This window comes from Arachis duranensis, chromosome 10, assembly GCF_000817695.3.
Source record: "Arachis duranensis cultivar V14167 chromosome 10, aradu.V14167.gnm2.J7QH, whole genome shotgun sequence".
NCBI lineage: Eukaryota > Viridiplantae > Streptophyta > Magnoliopsida > Fabales > Fabaceae > Arachis > Arachis duranensis.
Window position 1 is genome coordinate 105038200 of NC_029781.3, and position 15801 is coordinate 105054000.

A 15801-nucleotide genomic window follows, 5' to 3' on the forward strand; every position below is an offset into this window, starting at 1 on the left:
CAAGCAACATATATATTTCCAAATATTGGTTTGACTATAGAATAGAATATCTTAGTGCAACACGTTCGGTTACATATACATTACTAATGAGGAGAATAATGTAGGGTTCTTGCATTGTATCATTTATATATCTTTCATGCCCATATTTTCACCCACCGATAATTAATTAATTGAATTATTTGTCATATTGCAATGACTTCAAAACTTGCATTGCAATTACACACACATTCATGCAAAAATAAGGAATTTGACAATTACTTGATCACACGGAAATATAGAGAAATTAATAATGAGGAAATGGACAAGGTTTTTTTGAGTGATCATTTTGAAACTCTTCATTTCAAGATAAGAATGAATTAAAAATCAAACTATAATAATCTAATAATAATAATCCTCCATGAAGCAAATTAAAGAATTCATTGCCTATATATAGAGAGGGAATTGTGATCCATTTTATTTTCATCATCAATATTTACGTTTTTATTAATCAATGATAGTTGCAAAAATGGGTTTCAAGGCTTTTCTAATTCTGGCTATGCTCATGATCACCATCTTTGTGGCATCTACTGATGAGGTAGCACCCGGAGACTTAGATGAGAAATTTGAACAAAATGATGGTAATTGTTTTTTTTTTAATTAGTATATATATATAACACTTCCTAAGTCTAAGATTAGTTTTTGTTTCAAGTTGAAAAGCTCTTATGAAGTTAATCAAATTTTATTAGGTCTTTGAATTATATTAAATTGTGACATCAATGTTCATATAATCCATCTTTCAAAGGTCACAAGAAGAATATTATTGTACATGTATTTAATTTTCACATTTTTTTTGTTAGAATAAATTATTTTAACAATTATTAGACTATACTACTAACGGATATATATGTAAAATTATTTTTATAATTATTATTATGTAAAATAAATCACCTAATTAATTATCATATGATTATTATTTGTAGGTAACAATAACCCGGCACAAGGCGTAGATGAAAGCAAATTATATGGTGGATGGGGTGGTGGATGGCGGGGCGGATACGGCGGACCATGGGGATGGCGCGGCGGCTATGGCGGTCCGTGGGGATGGCGTGGCGGATACGGCGGTCCGTGGGGATGGCGCGGCGGTCCATATGGATATGGTGGCGGTTATTGTCCTTATGGATGTTGTGGTTGGGGTTACTATGGATGTTATAGGTGTTGTTACGCTAAGGGGCAAACTCGTCAAGCTAAAATTGATGCAAACACTCATGAATAAGTATATACTTGTTAATGTCTAGGGTTTTGTAATGGATATTATAAATAAAACCTCTATAGAAGGGCAATGATATAATAAAAGCATTTGGTTGCTCCCTTAATTAATTAATTAATTATCTTGGTTCTATTATCTATAATAAAAGGTTTTTTTTCTGAAATAAATTAAAAAAAATATTGTCAAAAATACGTTATTTAAACTTTAATTTTTAAAATGCGTTTTTTTTTGTTTAAGATGAGTTCGTCCAACTCTCTAACTAACTTCTATAAATAATAATTTTAAGTTAGCTAATAAGATATATATATTAGTAATAATTTTATTTGAAGTTCTTGTATGCTAACTTAAAAATGTTCACTGGTTTATTGAATAATTATTAGATATTGTGTAAATGCATGATCATTCTTGTCATTGTGATAATAAAAAAGTTACATACTAGTTGTAAATATATTTTAAAATATGTATAAGTATTTCTCTCTAATAATTAAACAAATAATTCCAATCAAGCACCAAGATTAAGGTTCACTATCTATCTAGTTTCAATACAAAACCAAGGAGCCTTAATGAAAACTAAGTTTTTTTTTAATTATTATTTATTATTCAATCACAAATGGTGAAGGTCTTTCTTTTCTTTGCTTTTAAGGTTCTCACTTAGAAATGACGTAGACCAATATATCTTTTTTGTAAAAGCAACCAAGCATGCCATGTTCGAATTTTGAACAACTTTTTAACAATTAATTATTCTTTGATGATGATCCAAAGCTGACTCATCCAACAAAAATAAAGTATAGAGATTAGATGAATATGCATCATGCATGATTCAATTCACACTCTTTATTTACTTTTAATCAATTATATATACACCATACTAAGCATAAGGGGTCATTATTCATCAACCAAAGTAAGTATAAGGAAGAAATTAAATATTATTCAATATTGAATAATAATATTTGAGCAGAAGATTATATATGAAGAAAGGTAATTTACTTCTTCAGGAGTTAGTTACTAGTATTCCAATTATTTCAAGAGCATTTGGGAATCCATCAAAGAGATACTTAGCTGAATCTTGTTCTGGAAAATATCATAACAAGTCTTCAGCAAAAGCAAAGAAAAACAGTAAGTATATATTTACCAAATTTGATTTATTTATTAGTTTTGAATTTTTTATTATAGTTAAAGGTATGCTTAAATTTGTTTGTGTTTTTATATCGATTTTTATTTTTAGTATTTTCTATGTTTATAGTTTTGTAAAAAGAAAAAAAAGGTAAAATAGCACAGGAAAATAAAATTAAGATTTTATTATATTTTTAATAAAGTTTTTGAATACTAAAAATTAAAATAGAGAATTTTTTCTTAAATTAAATATACCTTAAAAGTTTAATGTTCTTTCATGATTTCAGGTAAACTAAATTCAGTTCTGACTAAGATGAACAAGTTTGGGAGAAAAGCTGACAATTTTGCAAATGGAGTGAGAGAGCATGGTATATATCTTACCATTAATTAAACACTATTATTTGATGATTGCTTTCAATTTATATTTTTTTTTCAGACAAAATTAAATGAGAATGAATTATCATATCAGTTGAAAATTTTAATTGATCATATCAAATGTAAATTTTTATAATTGATAGACAAGGTGGAATTATTCAGCATATGAATTGAATCCCACAAAAGAATATTCACTCTTCAATAGCAATTTTTTTTTTCTATATAACTATACATAATAAATGATGTTTTAGTAGCCTATTATTTGGTTTAATTATTCTGTCGGTTCTTATAGTTTTAATAAATTTTCAATTAGATTCTTATACTTTTTTTTATTAAGTCCTTATATCGTATTAGATTTTGTAATTAAGTCACTGCTATGACAAAAATATTGGAATTAACAGAATATTCCGTAAAACAAAACGAATATGCCTAACATTTGACTGAATATTCTGTATAATTAAACAGAATATTTCGTTAATTCTAATATTTATTTTACGGTAGAGACTTAGTTACAAAATGTGATATAGTATAGAGACCTAATTAAAAAGAAAAATATATATATATATAGAGAAAGAGATCTAATTAAAAATTCAATAAAATTATAGAAACTAATAGAATAGTTAAATCTTATTATTTTGATGAAATTTTTTTCTTTTTCAAAATAATCAAATCTAAACAAGCTCCAACAAAAAAAAAAATCTAAACTATATAATATTGTGAGATGCAGTTATGAGACTTGGTGGGATGAAGATATCTAATACTATGAAAGTGAAGAAAAATTTCATACAACTTTTTGGTATGAAAGAAAGGGAGAAGCTTCTGAAAGCATCACAGTGCTGTCTATCAACCACTTCTGGTCCTATTTCTGGCATTCTCTTCATTTCAACTCATAAAGTTGCTTTTTGTAGTGATAGATCCATCAAGATTATCTCTTCTCCTCAACAAGATTTCAACACTAGAATCCATTATAAGGTAACTAATTATTTTTTAGTATTGAAATAGATCCTAACTTTTTAATTCGAAACACATAAGCTTTTAACTAATTGAAAATATAAAAATATTTTTGATATTTTAAAATACGAGACATTTAAATTTTTCTGTCCAAAATATATATGACAAAACAATTTTTTGAAGAGACATCAGAGACTTAGATGTCTCGTATTTTAGAAAATGAATAACGTTTTTATATTTTTAATTAGTCAATGACTTATTTATTTTCGAGATAAAAAGTCAGAACCTAGTTATCATTACTCCAATATATAATATATTTATAGATTTTGGATTTAGAATAATATTGTGGCGGTTGTAATACCGCGCAATGAATTGCATCATTATTAGGTTGTAATATTGTGTTGTGTTTCAAATTACATATTTTAATTGTGACATAATTCAAGATTACAATATAAGTTTAGTGGACTGTAAAAATCTAAATTTTAAGTTGTAAACATAAGAATTCACACCATATAGGTTATAATATGCATCATGACAATTGGAATTGCATCAAAACTTAAATTATTATTACTTTAATCATAACTGATATTTGACTAATAATTATGTATTTATATATATAACAGAAATTTTATTTGTTAATTTATTTCAGGTTGCTATTCCAGTTGAGAAGATAAACTGTGTCAACCAAAGTCAAAATGTGGAGAAGCCTTCAGAAAAGTACATAGAAATAGTTACCGAAGATAATTTTGACTTTTGGTTTATGGGATTCTTAAATTACCAGAAAACTTTCAAGTATTTACAGCAGGCAATGTTCTCTCATGCTTAATTAGAGGAGAAAATTTATTTACCATTAAAACTATGATACTATTTACAAGCTAGTATGTATAAAACCATAATGTATATGTACAGAACTATAGAAATTGTCAATGATCTGTTGTATAGTTAATGGAGAAATTGAATAGAGTAAGTATTTTTGAATTATTTTTTCAGTACACTATACCAATTTTGGTAAATAGCAGCGGAGGAATTTAATGACGAGTTTGAACCGTCGCAATTTTATTACTAAGATTCAAAAATAAATAAATAAATAAATAAATAAATAATAAAGAAAGTTAAAAAAATTAAGCACAATATTCGCCTTAGTCTAATTATCTTAACCAATAATATTTTCTTTTTCATCACATATGAATAATTCAATTTGACCAGTTCATATATATATATGAAAAAAACAGAGGAAGTATGTTTTAATATGCCTTTAAGCTAAGTTTTTTTAGTAATAAACTTATATAAATATATGTTGAAATATAAAATAGAAAATATACATTAAAAATATATTTATATATAAATATATAATAGTTGATTTTAATAGTTAATTTTAGTGTATAAATCATATTTTTAAATTTCGTTTGTTGACTGATATATTATATGGCAAATAATCTAATGGACTCAACCCAAAAACTAAAAATTCCAAAAAATAATATATTTTATGTATTCTAATATCCATATATTGTTTAGTTATATAAACTTTATTATTATTTTGATAGACATAATTAATATTTTTCAAAGTAATATGTGGTTATTTTATGAGAATTAACAGTAATATAACCTAAAAGAATAAAAGATGTAGTTATGTAACAACCATAGGTATAATAATAATATAAAAAAAAAACTCAGATATGTGATATACAAAATAAAATTTTATTCCAATATGTCAAATTCTTATATAAATGTTAAGATTTGAAAGTTGAACCTCATGCCTTCGTTGTTAAAGAGGATCTACAAACTTTAATCACTAATAATTAACTTACGAGTTATTATTATTATTTTTTTTAACTAGAGAAACCGAGGTATTTATTTTATATATCCTGAAAAAAAGAATACAATGCTGATTCATCTTAGACAACAAAACAAAAAAAAACGGAAAATTTCGAAAATATCCTAAGTAAAGGAATAAAAAATAACTTAACGAGAAAAGAATAAAAAAAATTATGCCATTTGAATTATAGTTTGTTTTTAAGAATTTAATATTATAATTTTTGTATTGATATATTAATTGAATAATAATGTATTAGAATATTTATAACAAAGTTAATTATTTTTAGAGTAAACTGATAATAAATTTATGAGGATTTATATTTTCAACGGATTAATTTTTTTAAAAGAATATTAATAATTTTTTTTAAAATAACAAACGTAAATAAATAAATTTTTTTAAGTTAAAAATGAAACTCAAACTCATAAGGGAATAAATTTAGGTGAAAATTTAAGCGTAGTTGGCTTCACATAAAGTTAATAGCTAAAAATTGTTAGATAAAAATTTAATCAAATCAATTAAATTATCTAACAACTCTCAACTATCAACTTCACGTAAAGTGCATTGCACGTGAATTTATTTATCAATTTACTCTTATTAAGAAAATTAACTGATAGAGCAAATAACTGAGTGGTGTTACCCTCACACAGATTCACACAAACCCTCAGTTAGTTACTACTAACCATTTCGTTTCTTTAATCAATTTCACTTCGATTCGAATTTCATGCCCCGAATCGCCATGCTCTTCACGCCGACGGCCACATCATCGGAGCCCTCCGTCGTGCCGGCGCTTGAGCTCACGCCTTCCTACAGCTGGTGGCAACACGTCAACGATTCTCCGCCGTGGCAGGACCGTATCTTCTACTCTCTTGCCGTCTTATACGGCGTCGTAGCCACCGTAGCTCTGGTACATACATGCATCACTCTAATTAGGTTTTCCTCTTTCTTAATTTGAGTGTTTTGATTTTAATTTTGTTTATGATTTTAGGTGCAACTAGTTCGGATACAATGGAGAGTTCCAGAATACGGTTGGACCACTCAGAAGGTCTTTCACTTACTCAATTTTTTGGTGAATGGGGGTTTGTATCATTCCAATGTTATTATTGAACACTTCCTTAAAGATTCTATTTATGTAGCAATTTTATTAAGTGATATATGATCTGGATTCACTGTTTCTGGTTTTTGCAGTTCGTTGTTTAGTTTTCATATTCTATCGGAATGTGGAGAGTTTACAGCCAGAGGTATAGGGGGATATGCAATTTTATTGATGATATTTTTCCAACATTTTGTTTTTAATTTTTTTTCTCCTGTAATCATAGCATTTAAATACAGTCATAAGTGTTTTATGTGTATAGATTGCTAGACATATCTTACTTGACCTGCCAAGTCTTGCTTTCTTTACAACGTATGCGCTTTTGGTTCTGTTCTGGGCCGAGATTTATTACCAGGCAAGTTTTAATTTGTGTTATGGTCCATTTGGTTTGGTCTGTGTTTACATCAGCTTATGACTGGCTCCGTATCGACCGCTGCTTTTGCAGGCGCGTGCTGTGTCTACTGATGAGCTCAAACCAAGTTTCTATACAATTAATGCTGTGGTTTATGCTATTCAGGTAACAATTGCACTCTATCCCTGAGTTTCTAATTGTATATGATTTTTGTATTTCCTAATTGATATATAAACTGGAATTGATATAATTTCACAACAATCAAACACCTGGACCATTTAGGATTTGATGGAGTATTAGGTATTTAGCAGTATGTTAGGAGTTTTATGTTTGTATCTTTAATCTAGAAATCTAGACATAGTGATATGCTTGTTGGAGAATATGTCAATATGCTTGTTGGAGAATATGTCAAATGTTACATATTTATATGTCTATTCACCAAAAGGTGTCAAATGATAGGTCCGTGTGTGTCCCGTATTGAACCTAACTGATCATGGAATCACTGAACCAATATAGTCCTTCAGGGTTGTGTCAGTGGATAAGCTTGATACTGCATGCACTGGTTATGTTACTTGTTCTCACATTATTGTTAATGGCTTTGCGCAATTTATGGATTGAATGGCATTAACAAAAAAGATCAAATCTTTGCTTCTAGTTTTCTTATCCTCCACGTGATGTTCAACAGTTGACCATAACATTCAGTATATTTGTATGTTGTGTCATTAATGCTTTTGTTATATGTCCTGAGAGTTGTTCAATAACTTGTTTGTTGGCCAGATTATTTTGTGGTTGATATTATGGTGGAAACCTGTCAGTGTCATGGTCATTCTGTCTAAGATATTCTTTGCAGGTTTGTCACTGATGAAGATTTGATTTGTCATTTTAATTGCTTGTAGGTGCTTTATGAAGTTTTTGCTAATGTATTTAATCTATATTTTGCTATAGGGGTCTCTTTGTTTGCAGCCCTTGGCTTTCTTCTCTTTGGTGGAAGGTAATTTATTGTCTTCATTGAGTTAAAAGTTTTGTGCTTGAAAGAAAAATGGAGTAGATAAGCAACTCCTTATGTGACATATTTTTTCTTACTTCTTAATTATCCAAACTGTGCTGCCTTTCTGGACTGATTGAATGCAAGTAGTGCAAACAATATTGGCTAGTGTATACATACTTTGTAGTTGGGTATGTATCTGTGTATTCCGAACCCTTGTGATTTATCCTCTCCTTTCTGATTGCTCGCTGACAGATTATTCTTGATGCTACAACGCTTCCCTGTTGAATCCAAAGGGCGACGTAAGAAGTTGCAAGAGGTATGCAATTCAATGTAAAACTATTTCTGTTTCGTTCTCCTGTCCCACTCTTACCCCTGTAGTGACCTATATGGTTTGTTGTTTCTAATACAGGTTGGATACGTGACCACCATATGTTTTTTATGTTTTCTTGTCAGATGCATTATGGTGAGCTCCTTTCTAATAAAAAACCTCTTATTCCTGTTCATGATTCAAAATTGAGTCTGAATGTATTATGGTATGTCAGATGTGCTTTGATGCTTTTGATAAAAATGCCGACCTTGATGTCTTGGAACACCCTATTCTAAACTTCATATATTACTTGGTAAGATTTCTGCATTCCTTTGTTACGATGCTTTTATTGACATTAACATTATTGCTTCTGTGTAAACTTTGATTAGAGCTCCCTTTCGTGAACTAGATAGGTGGGATGGGTGGCTTACAGGGATCATAGCTTCCACCTTGTTTATTACAGCTCCTTAATGACCAACAAAGTTGTGACTTGACTACAAGGCCCTTAGCTGCTTACTTTTCATATTTTTGCCCTATTCTACTCGTAATTTTTCTATTAAGGTTTGCTTTTGTGCTTTATTTTGTTAGTTTTGTTTTCACCTGAGATGAAAAATCTGACATTTTCACAGCCTAATTTTTTTTTTCTGATAAACGTTTTGCTAAACTATTGATGCTTGGATTTTGCATTTTCCCTTCCTTTTTCCCATCATGTCATGTGAGATTTTATCAGCTTCCTGTTAAGCTTGTTATTATCTGCAACCTGAGTACAAGAGAGTTAGTTGTTAAATTTGACCATTCATGGCGAAGCTCTTGAAGCAATTATACTATTTCCATGCTTATAGAAACATTTTACTCTCTAATACTATACAGAAATCACACTAGCGTTCTCTTGCTTAATACTTTGACTTTTTCCCAAGGGTAAGCTTTCACAAAGGGTGTTTGTATTGATTTACTACCCATTCCCCTTACTGTTGGCATATTTTTCCTGCAGTTGGTGGAAATATTGCCTTCCGCTTTGGTCCTTTTCATTTTGAGGAAGCTGCCACCCAAGCGTGGTATCACACAATATCACCCGATACGCTGAAAAGGTTGAACATATCTAGGATTACGGAAGTTATCAGTGACTCTTTATATTCTTTGCTCTAGAGAGACAGGATAGTCTTCATGTTGTTTGGATTGATAGCTTGTAGTTGTAGATTTTGGTACATGACATTTCACGTATTCTCCAACATGTCGAATTTTGTTATCTCTGAAATGTGCTTTGTCTCTAGGACGTTATTTCCAATTTTATTAAGCAGTTCAACACAGTGAGCAACCATAAGTTGGAGAAGGGGATAGTCATATCTTGTATAAATAGCATGTTAGTTTATTTGCTTCTACAAGTAGGTGAAATGTCGCATAATTGATCCTTGTTTTGCTTGATTTTCTGTTTCTTTTGGTACAATTTTTGTTTGATCTTTTAAACTTAACGAAACTGTAACTATCCCAAATTTCTTGGTAAATCATGTATGAATGCTCAACAGAATCATGATTACTACCCATACAACCAAGGCAACAGAAAATTGAGAATAGAAGCATTTAAAACTCAGTTACATGGCTGCTAAAAGATCAAAGAATGCTTACCTGGTTCAGATTTGCTGTAACTTAAGTGATAAATTGGAAAACTGCTGTTGCATTATTGCGGATCTGATAGCTCTTGCCTCTAGTTTGACGATGCTTGTGTTTATGGTGAGGTGAATATGCTACTTTTGACAATGATTCCATCTTCAACCCATGTTATTGTCCTTAAGCTATAAAGTATTAGTATTTGAATGTTTGGTTGGCTTAGCTCAGGAATGGTAGGTTTGAATATTTTAAGAGCCTGAGACAATGTAAAAAGTTAAAATAACAGGCATAATGTGGTAATGTATTGAATGATCAATGTAATTATTATACATCAATAGATTAACTTTGTTGGTTCTGAATAAATAAAGTCTTCAAAATTATATAAAGATGAATTAATAAATTATGTTAATATATAAAAGAAAAGGTTTGGTAATATGGGTTTTCTTCTGTACTCTTGCTTTTTTGAGACTATCGGTATTTATTTTATAATCAATAAATAAAATTTAATCATGTGTTTTATAATAATTAAGTTTAGTTCTTCCTTGTCATTTCTGCCAAAGTTGATTAAATTAGTATCAATAAGGGATATGATTGGAAGGAATTTTTTTTAAAAAATAAGCACTTATATGATACTGAAAAGATTAATACTTAATGTATACATTTTTATTTCTGATAGAACTAATGACTAGGGCTTGGTTTGCTAAATTTTTTTGAAGATATGAAAGCATAAGTATTTTATTTTGCATTTGGTAATAAAAAAACTCATGTAGTTATGTTTGTAGCTTTTAAAAGTTAGGGGTGTTTTTAAAAGTACCTAAGAGGAGCTTTTTAAAATTGGTTTGTACTTATTAAAATTAAAAAGTCTAATATAATCTTATACATTAATTAATATCTAAATTTTAAAAACTATTATAGTATTTTTAAATTTCAAATTTAAAATCATCTAATGTCTATATAGTATTTTTAAATTTTAAAAGTTATTTTACCAAATGTCGTTGATATTGTTTGTACTTATTAAAAATTATTTTTAATTTAATTTATCATATGTTATCATTTTTAAAAAATTAGCTCTTAAAAATGAGCTTTTATAAGCTACTTTTGAAGAGTAGCAAGCTTTACCAAACTAAGGGCCTATTTGGAAGTTTTAAAATGAATTTTTTTGAGTTTTTGACTTATGAAAAGTAGTTGTATTAATATTTGGTGCAGTTTACAAAACTAAATTATAATTTTTTAAGAAATTATTTAGGTGCTTATAGAGAAGTTAAAAAAAAACGACCACATTTCTTTTAAAATAAGTACTTTTAAAACTAAAAATTCAAATACAAAATAACATATTTATAAGCGATAATACTAGGAAGACAAGAAAAAAATAATCAAAACTTACCTTATTTAATATTCATTAATTATCGCAACAATTAATAAATGCTAAATAAGGTAAATTATGACTATTTTTGACTAATCTTCTTTAATTATCAAATATTTTTATTTATCAATTATTTTTAATATAAAAATTTATTGTTTAAATTATCTTTTCAAAAAGAATTCAATTAAATTGTTTATTAAAACCGGGACTAAGTCTAATATCAATCCAAAGTAATTCCTATACGACAGATTGTGAAAATTCTTGGCATATGAAAAAGGAAAAACGAAATCAGTTATAATTTATAAATTTCGAGAACATGATTTATACACAAAACTGAAACAAGAATAAAGACAACGCTAGAATAAACTTTTAACTTATCAATCTATGCATAAAACAAAATAAAAAAACCCTATTTATCTTTACAATTTAATAATTTAACATTGTGAATCACTTTCAAGTTTCAACCAAAATAAAAATTTGTCCACAAAAAAAAAAGAATTGGGGTAAATGGCTACAAGTGATTAACGTGGCCTTCATAGAGTTTAACATAAATATACAATAATAACAATAATGAAATTATTTTGGCAACTCACACACCACAGGTCAATTTTTTCAGTGACTAATATGATCCACATGTTTCAGATATCCAAAGCTATCAGATAATAATATTAAAATAAAATTAAAAAAGCCACATAATAATAATATGATAACACCAAAACCACGTTCCATTGAAGGCTCCCTCTTCTGTTTCCATGGCCATTTCTTGCACTGCAGAATGGTGCTCAAGATTCACACATCACCATGCATTCCGTTCTTCCTTCTACACTCTTCCGAACCCTAACATTTCTAGATTCTTCATCCATGCGAATTTCTCAGTTTCCCCTACACCAATCTTGGAAGAAGCATCTTCCAACTTGATCCATCATCTTGATTGCAACTATGGAGATTCTCCTTCCCAACAGTATTCTAAGCTGTTAGCCACTGATGATGACCGGAATCTGAACGAGTTCTTGTGTGGTTTATTTGAGGATTCAAAAACTGAGGAGCTTGCATTTGATTATTACCAAAGGTTGAAGGAGAGAGCAGAGTTTAGACCAGAGAGAACAACTCTTAACCATGTTGTAAGGTACTTGTGGAAACTGAAGAAATGGGATTGCATTTCTTCAGTTTCTGAAGACTTTAAGATTTATCGTGTGCTTCCTGATAGGGATACTTGTTCTAGGTTGATTTATTCTTGTATTAAGCATAGGAAGTTCAGGATTACTGAGACTTTACTTGATGCTTTTCAATTTGATTCTGATGTTGCTACTTTAGCATTTGGTTCTGCTATGAGGGGTTATAATAAGATTCATATGTTTAGGAGAACCGTTTTAGTCTTCCGGCGAATGAAATTGAGTAATGTTTCTGCTGATTCTGTTAGTTATTTACATGTGATGGAAGCTTACTCGAGACTAGGGGATTGTGGTGAAGTGGTTAGGTTGTTTCATGAGTTTGAGAGTAGGAAATTGAGAGATTCTGCAAGGTACTTAGGTGAGGCGTATGAGATTCTATGCGTTTCGTTAGGGAAGTCTGGAAGAGCTTTTGAAGCTCTTGATTACTTCAGAGAGATGATCAAGAAAGGGGTCTTACAGTATTCAATTTACTCCACATTGGTATACTCTTTCGCGAGTTTGCGCGAGGTTTCTGTTGCTGAGGAAATTCTCAGAGAGGCGAAAAGCAAGACGGTGATAACGGATCCTGAGGTCTATTTGAAGGTTGTGGTTATGTATATTGAAGAGGGTTTAGTTGAGAAGACATTGGAAGTTCTTGTGGAAATGAGGGATGCTGGTGTTAAGGTTTCTGATTGCATATTATGTGCTGTTGTCAATGGATTCAGCAAAAGAAGGGGCTTTCCGGCTGCAGTTCAAGTATTTGAGGAGCTGATTTCTCAAGGTTATGAACCGGGCCAAGTCACCTATGCTTCGGCTATAAATGCCTATTGTCGCCTCGGCCAATACAGCAAAGCAGAGAAGGTGTTTGAAGAAATGGTGGCAAAGGGGTTTGACAAGTGTGTTGTGGCCTATTCAAGCATGATTGTGATGTATGGCCGGACTGGAAGGTTGAGAGACGCAACGAGGTTGATGGCAAAGATGAAAGAAAGAGGGTGCCAACCAAATGTGTGGATTTACAATTCCTTGATAGATATGCATGGGAGGGCTAAGAACTTGAGGCAACTTGAGAAGCTTTGGAAGGAAATGAAGCGAAGAAAGATAGCACCGGATAAGGTGACCTACACCAGTGTAATCGGCGCATATAGTAAGGCAGGGGAGTTTGATACATGTGTGAAACTTTTCAATGAGTATAGATTGAATGGGGGCGTAATCGATAGGGCCATAGCGGGTTTAATGGTTGGTGTGTACTCAAAGGCAAGTATGGTTGATGAATTGGTCAAGCTCTGATCTTTCAAATTTTTCATAACAATGGCCAAATCTGAAGGTGAAACTGGAATTATTTTAATATAGATAGATCAATTAATGCTTGTTTCTTCTAGCACTTGGAAAAAAGATAGGTAGCTATATTGTCATGTGTATAGTTTTGGGGTGAAGAAGCTCAGCTTTGTACAATGTAGTAGTCTTTCTTTTTTACAAAAAAAATTGTATGTATGCTTCAAATTTGTACTTATATTCTGACATACATAATCCAAGTAAAAGGCCATTAGTTGCAAGCTGAGAATGTTTTTAAGTTTCTGTCTTTCTGGAACTAGAAACACAACCTTAAGGTCTAGGATTTTTCTCTCTTGAGTACAATCTTTACACACACATGAATTGATGTTGTCTATGTACACCGCCTTGATATTCAAAATATGAATTTTATTTGATGCAGTGACAGTGTAAAGAGTTTAATACAGTCATCCAATCAGATTTATGTATTTAGATAACTTTTTAAGTAATGATTTTGAAAATTAGTACACAATTGGTTATTCGTGTAAAATTTTTTACCACTGACAATGTAAAAAAGCATTAAATTCTTCGAAATTTATCATGAAGATGTCTCAAAAACAGATAAGTTCTAACTAGTGACAAACATGAGGACTAATTCAGTATATACATGTGGTTTATAATGTGATATCAATAAGAATGGAATTGAATTCAGCTTGAAGAGCTAGCAAAAGGAGCAGGAGGTAGATTACTACGCCAACAAAGCCAATGCCACATGCAGAGAGGATTCGGGCACAATAAGAAGGAACTTGGTGATATATTGACTCCCAACGTGCATGAGGGATGCCATTCCTTTCTATGATACCAACTGCCAATGCTGCTGAGCAACTTGAGGACAGTATCACAACCAAAACCTACTCAACCATCATATATATCACAAATAAATTTATCATCATTCAAGTTTAGAGTGGTGAAAACTCAGGTATAGTTAATTTCGTGTGAAGTTGATAGCTGATAGTCGTTAAATGATTTGACATATTTAACTAAATTGTCATCTAACGGCTCTCAACTATCAATTTCACATAAAGTCAACTGCACATGAATTTTCACCTTATTTTATTATCTTGTTATGTAATAAGTTACACTAACTAATCATGCATTCTCAAACTTTTCAAAAGTCTTTCTAAGGTTTTCTTTACATAGATTTTACATCAGTTATCTAATTAGCCACTCATATAGAATACATATTGAATTACATAAAATTTTTGAATTTACAATTGCTTTTAATGAAAAAAAGAAATAGCTTCATGAAGTTTTAATGAGAATAAAATGAATGACAGTGTGTAGGAGGGTATTACCGAATCTAAAGCAACTACTAATTGCCATAACTGACTCTTCCTTGGAAGAAAGACTAGCAAAGTGCCATAAGCAGAAATTAGATAATTTGCAAATATAAAGCACCTGTAGCAAAGGTCAACCAAAGTCAAACAAAAGCCATTGAATAATTCCTTTAAACTAAAAAATTTCCTTAATCATGTCAACTGAAAAAGTTTCACTATTAATTTGATTCTAGAGAATGCATACTAGACTAGATATTATAAGTATAACTAGTAAAATTTAAATTTTAAAGAATTTATTTTTATTTAAAGTTTAATATTTTAAAAAAATAATTTTCATATACTGTCAATAAAAAAAATTTTACACACAAATAACTGTGTATTGCTATATTAACAAAAATAACTAATTTTTAATCACACTATTTAAAAAATCATCTAACGTTTGGAACTTGATTAAATAATCGTATAAAACTCTTTACAATATAAACTCATCAAAATTAACAAAATTATTACGTGCACATAACAGAATTAACCACTAAAAGAGTATTTATTTCGAAACAGAAAAAAAAAACTATCGTAAAAGAACAATAATCCACAAAATTAAATTATGAACTCACCAATAGGATGGTATGTCGCCAAAGGTGACAAGAACAGAAGAATCAGTATAAGTGGCGGTTTGATGTGCACTGAGCATAACACTAGCGGCGGTGAGAGTAGCAACCGCCGCAAAACCCCTCATACACCTACCAAAGTTGGTAGTATTACTTTGCATCACTTTAGTATGAACAACACAAACACTATGGTTGATTACTTGGGTTTCTTTTTTCTCTCATGCTTGTGA

At 30.1% G+C, this 15801-nt stretch overlaps 5 protein-coding genes across 5 annotated transcripts; 4 read left to right on the forward strand and 1 right to left on the reverse strand.

Moving 5' to 3' along the window:
• The first annotated feature begins 449 nt into the window (after nt 1–449).
• On the forward strand, nt 450–1360 carry LOC107471764 (glycine-rich cell wall structural protein). Its single transcript, XM_016091254.3, has 2 exons — nt 450–617; nt 960–1360. Exons 1-2 carry the CDS (start codon nt 491–493, stop codon nt 1250–1252), a joined length of 420 nt encoding a protein of 139 aa, XP_015946740.1. The 5' UTR covers nt 450–490; the 3' UTR covers nt 1253–1360.
• Nucleotides 1361–2130: 770 nt separating this feature from the next.
• LOC107471739 (putative GEM-like protein 8) lies at nt 2131–4643 on the forward strand. The gene is made up of 4 exons (XM_016091231.3): nt 2131–2362; nt 2647–2727; nt 3462–3706; nt 4335–4643. Exons 1-4 carry the CDS (start codon nt 2215–2217, stop codon nt 4509–4511), a joined length of 651 nt encoding a protein of 216 aa, XP_015946717.1. The 5' UTR covers nt 2131–2214; the 3' UTR covers nt 4512–4643.
• Nucleotides 4644–6106: 1463 nt separating this feature from the next.
• On the forward strand, nt 6107–9660 carry LOC107471988 (protein TOM THREE HOMOLOG 1). The gene is made up of 11 exons (XM_016091551.3): nt 6107–6405; nt 6487–6577; nt 6687–6739; nt 6854–6946; nt 7037–7108; nt 7721–7793; nt 7889–7934; nt 8184–8247; nt 8341–8394; nt 8474–8551; nt 9230–9660. The coding sequence occupies exons 1-11, from the start codon at nt 6223–6225 to the stop codon at nt 9320–9322; spliced, it is 900 nt and encodes a 299-aa protein (XP_015947037.1). The 5' UTR covers nt 6107–6222; the 3' UTR covers nt 9323–9660.
• Nucleotides 9661–11913: 2253 nt separating this feature from the next.
• On the forward strand, nt 11914–13644 carry LOC107472009 (pentatricopeptide repeat-containing protein At5g13770, chloroplastic). Its single transcript, XM_016091581.3, has one exon. It carries the CDS (start codon nt 11959–11961, stop codon nt 13642–13644), a length of 1686 nt encoding a protein of 561 aa, XP_015947067.1. The 5' UTR covers nt 11914–11958.
• Nucleotides 13645–14300: 656 nt separating this feature from the next.
• On the reverse strand, nt 14301–15732 carry LOC107471666 (CASP-like protein 1C2). Its single transcript, XM_016091158.1, has 3 exons — nt 15578–15732; nt 14982–15084; nt 14301–14537 (listed from the first exon to the last, which is right to left on the reverse strand). Exons 1-3 carry the CDS (start codon nt 15730–15732, stop codon nt 14301–14303), a joined length of 495 nt encoding a protein of 164 aa, XP_015946644.1.
• Nucleotides 15733–15801: the final 69 nt, after the last annotated feature.